The sequence below is a fragment of the Amaranthus tricolor genome, chromosome 9 (genome assembly GCF_026212465.1).
Source record: "Amaranthus tricolor cultivar Red isolate AtriRed21 chromosome 9, ASM2621246v1, whole genome shotgun sequence".
NCBI classification, from domain to species: Eukaryota; Viridiplantae; Streptophyta; class Magnoliopsida; order Caryophyllales; family Amaranthaceae; genus Amaranthus; species Amaranthus tricolor.
The window spans coordinates 27,376,844-27,381,088 of NC_080055.1; the positions used below are offsets into that span (position 1 = coordinate 27,376,844).

At 30.2% G+C, this 4,245-nt stretch overlaps 1 protein-coding gene across 1 annotated transcript; it reads right to left on the reverse strand.

Annotated features, from left to right (window-relative positions):
* Positions 1-4,245, reverse strand: LOC130823945 (feruloyl CoA ortho-hydroxylase F6H1-2). Its single transcript, XM_057688775.1, has 3 exons — positions 3,900-4,245; positions 3,010-3,238; positions 1-833 (listed from the first exon to the last, which is right to left on the reverse strand). Exons 1-3 carry the CDS (start codon positions 4,162-4,164, stop codon positions 242-244), a joined length of 1,086 nt encoding a protein of 361 aa, XP_057544758.1. The 5' UTR covers positions 4,165-4,245; the 3' UTR covers positions 1-241.

Sequence of the window (4,245 nt, forward strand, 5' to 3'; positions counted from 1 at the left end):
TAATAAAATTACACGCACTCTAATTGTATATATTGATTGACAATTTTAAGACAAAGGGAGAGAACAATCTAAAGTTAACATGAAACCCAAGTACACATATATTATTGTCTTAGTGAGATATTTATTAATAATGATAATATGAGACATTGGAGTATTGGGATAGAAAATGTCAACTGATAGTAATATTTTCTCACATAATATGTTACAATCAGTAATAAGTATTTTAGAATGGAAATAATAGCTAATTAGTTTGTGTAGAAACCTTAGCAAATTCAATAGTAGCTTTACCATCATGCGCTCTTTTATAGAAGTATTTAACATAATCCGAGTAAAGAACCTCTTTATAGATTGGTTTCTCTTCTTCACCTTTTGATGAACCAAGCAAAGGAGCAATAATATCATTAGGTCTTGGATTCACAAATATTGGAACCGAAATCCTATTCTTGGTCCCATTAGCAATCACACGATGTTCAATGCTTTTATATTTGCCATTGCTAAGTATTTGAAGGGCATCACCAATATTTATAACCAATGCACCATTGATGGGCGGGACAGGAATCCAATTCTCACCATCTAGCCCGCGAACATATAGCCCTCCGACATCGTCTTGAAGAAGAATTGTTAGGATTGATACATCGGAATGACGCCCTACTCCTACGGTTAATTCAGGATTAGGGCATTTAGGATAGTAATTTAGGTTGATTCTTTTTGAACCCATTAGAAGTGACTCCTTTTTCTCATCAATTTCATAAATGTTTAAACCCTTCATGAGTACATTAAGAAGTTTCCTTGTTACATTTTCAGAGCTCTTCATGTATTCCAATGCTTCATCCCTATCACAATTGTATTTATGCCATTAAATTAGTTATTGTTTACACTTCTAGCCCAAAGGGTTCTCATGTAAGGAGCGTATTAGAGTATATAACATATTATGGGGCCTAAACCATAAGCTTAAGCTTTTGGTTGAGTTAGTTCATTGACATGGTATCAAAAGCCAAAATGACAAGAAGTTCACGAATTCGAATTTCAATTTCATTTAAAGTAGAAATTTAGTGTCTGATGTATATATTGGGAGAGTATGTGATGCATCTACGCTTCCAACACGAAATACTCTCGTGTGAATGAACATATTAGATTATATGACATATCCTGAGGCTTCAACTATGATTTTAAGCTTTTGTTTGAATTAGTTCCTTAACACTCGACTCATTGAAAAATTAAGTTTATGGTTGAGGACCTATCATATATTATATATTTTATTACGTTTCCTCACACGAATTTGGGCTAGTTAATAATGAGGATGCAACTCCAAAGGTCCTTCATATATATATAATGCATGCTAAATATTCCACTTATGAGTAGTGGATATGATTCAAAGGTCAAATTCATATTGTCGCTAATTATATTATGTTAAAAGACATGCATTAACTCACTAAAAAATTTAAGCTTATGATTAAAGCTATGAGATTTACTATGCATTTATCAATTATTGTATTTCAAATTCATTGCAATATATTAAGAGGAACAAAAAATTAAGATACGAATGCAAAAGTTTTTATAAAAATCCACAAAGAATAATCTCAAGTATTAATAACACTAGAATACTTTTCACTTTATAAGTATTCTCAAGAAAATAATGTTAGGTGGCCAATGACTTGTACGTTCAATAGGTTGATTACGTTCTGTATTTTAGTAACTTTGCATGTGGTTTTCAGGCTTATTAACCATCTAATTTCATAGTTATTATCATGGATCATATAGTCACTAATCATAATCATAAATTATAATTAAACATCATAGTTAATTAAATCATAATAAAATCTTATTAATTATAACTCTAACTATTAACCATATGTTATATCCATAACTAAAACTCATTAAACACAATCTAGTTTGTGGTTTATTATCATAATCATAATTATAGATCATAATTTAGCATTGTTTACGTACCTAAAATTATAATCAAAACTTAACAATCAAAATTAAAGTCACCATATTAATTAGTTATAATCTTAAGAATTAATATAAATCATAACTAAAGCTTATAATTATAATCTTAGTTAGACAATCAATATCATAACTTTCAACTCACAATCTTTTTATTGATCATAGTTATGATTATAGTCTATCAATCTAATCATAATATATATTTTATTAATCATAATCATATTGTATGGAGTATAATTTATTAATCATAATCATATTTTAAATTTGCAAATTCATAAAATTACACTTATATTTAGTAGTCAACTAGTGCATAGAATGCGGGCGCGTACCGATCAACATGGTCATTGATAAGTAAGGGTGTCCAAAAACTTTATTTTAATGTAAGGCTGCAAGCTAAGGTTGATATTAACTTAAATTTAAATTACATATAATTTATATTTTTTTCTAAGTAATATAAATTATTAGTATTTTTTATAAAGTAGTTTAAATATCAAAAATAATAAACAAAATGAGTATATTATATTATTCATTATGCCTTAAATTTTTATAAACTCTTTTAATCTTTTATTTTGGAGCCTAAAAATAAATAAAAAGGTCCTATAATAATGAGTGCATTGATTAAAAAGAATCATATGATAGTGTATATATCGTGCAAAATTTGCACTCATCCTTTGAATTTCCTACAAATTACTTGAGTCAGTATTCATGAAAATATATCTACAGCAAGTCTTGTATGAAACCGTCTCACTCTCACCGTGTGACAGGATTATACAAATAGCCCATTAAGAATATTAGAAAAACAATGAAATCTTAATTCACACTTGTACAAAAATAGTTTTTTTTTAAATAGTTTGGGCTGACTCAATTAAAATTATCTCACGATAACAGTATGAATAAAAAATTAGCGTTATGGAGTATTTAATAGATCATAAAAATAAAGTATTATTCATATGATTATATTTACGTTAGTACGTGTACATTTTTTTGAATTTATTATTAATGCAAATTAATAATAACCCATATGATCCAAGTAATATTGCGTAGCAAATTCATAAGGATTACCTGCATGCAACGGGCCAACGAGCAACAGCATCCCCATCAGAAACAAATAAGAGACTAAGATAATCCTTCCATTCCAAGGCCCTTTCAACTTCAGGCACAAAGCTAGTGCCATACCTTACACAATTTGTACCTGAATTCCCTTTCAAATACTTACTCTTTTCTTCTGCAGACTGCTCGAAAAACCGGTACGTAGCAGCCTTTACATCCTCCAACACTTTCAAAGGAATGCCTGTCGGAAAATGAAATAAAATTAAATCTTGTATTATATCTTTTCCAATATTTTTTAGTTAATTAGAAAAAAAATTGTTTTCTCTTATCAATATGTGTTAGAGTATATAATATGTATTCTGGGACTTCAACTTGAGTTTTTGGTTGAGTTAGTTCTTTAACATGGTATCAGAGCCAGCATGATAAGAGATTATGAGTTCGAATCTCAACCACTCCTCACTTAGAGTGAAATATTCAACGTCATGTATCAGAAGGATTTGTACTGCATCCACACCTCTAGTTCGAAGGGCTCTTGTATGAGGGGATGTATAAGGATATATAACATGTTTTAGAACCTCAACCATCAGGTTATAAGTTTTTGATAAAATTGGTTTATTGACATGGTGTCATGGTATTAAAGCCAGTGTGACAAAAGGTCACAAGCCCAATTCTCAACTACCTCTTATTTAAAATGGAATATTTAACGTCAGATATCAGGAGAGCGTATGCTGCATCTACACCACCAGCCCGAAGGGCTCTTATAGGTTAGAGTATATATTACTCCTATAACATATTCTAGGGGCTCCACCATCAGTATTAAATTTTTAATTGAGTTGATTACTTGACGATACAAATATGTTCTAGCGTAACATTGACTTGGTTACTTGACAATACATACGTACCATGATTAATGATCTGAAAGAACCCCCATTTTTGAGCTGCCGAAATAATCTCATCGTCGTCGAAATTCGACATGTCGATGACGGGGATAACATGATGGTTACCGTTGGAAAGGATGATTTGTTCCTTACCAAATCTCTCATGTTCCGGTTGGATATATTGGGTGGGCAAAGTATTAATACCCAAATCAGCTAAACCCTTAACACCATGACCTTGATTTAGTACATAATCATTGATGTTTTTAGGATAAACTGAGTTTGTTGGCATTGTTTTAGTACAACAAATAAAAATCTTGGTTACTATTTTTTTAGTAATTTTAAGTTACTAATGATGGAATCTTAGCTTGGT

Excerpts from the sequence above, each read along its gene's own strand:
- LOC130823945 (XM_057688775.1), bottom strand. The coding sequence starts at position 4,164 with ATGCCAACAAACTCAGTTTATCCTAAAAACATCAATGATTATGTACTA. Across the intron at positions 3,239-3,899 it reads CTTTCAGATCATTAATCATG|GCATTCCTTTGAAAGTGTTG; the intron begins GTACGTATGTAT and ends ATTTTCCGACAG. Across the intron at positions 834-3,009 it reads CGTTGGCCCGTTGCATGCAG|GGATGAAGCATTGGAATACA; the intron begins GTAATCCTTATG and ends CAATTGTGATAG.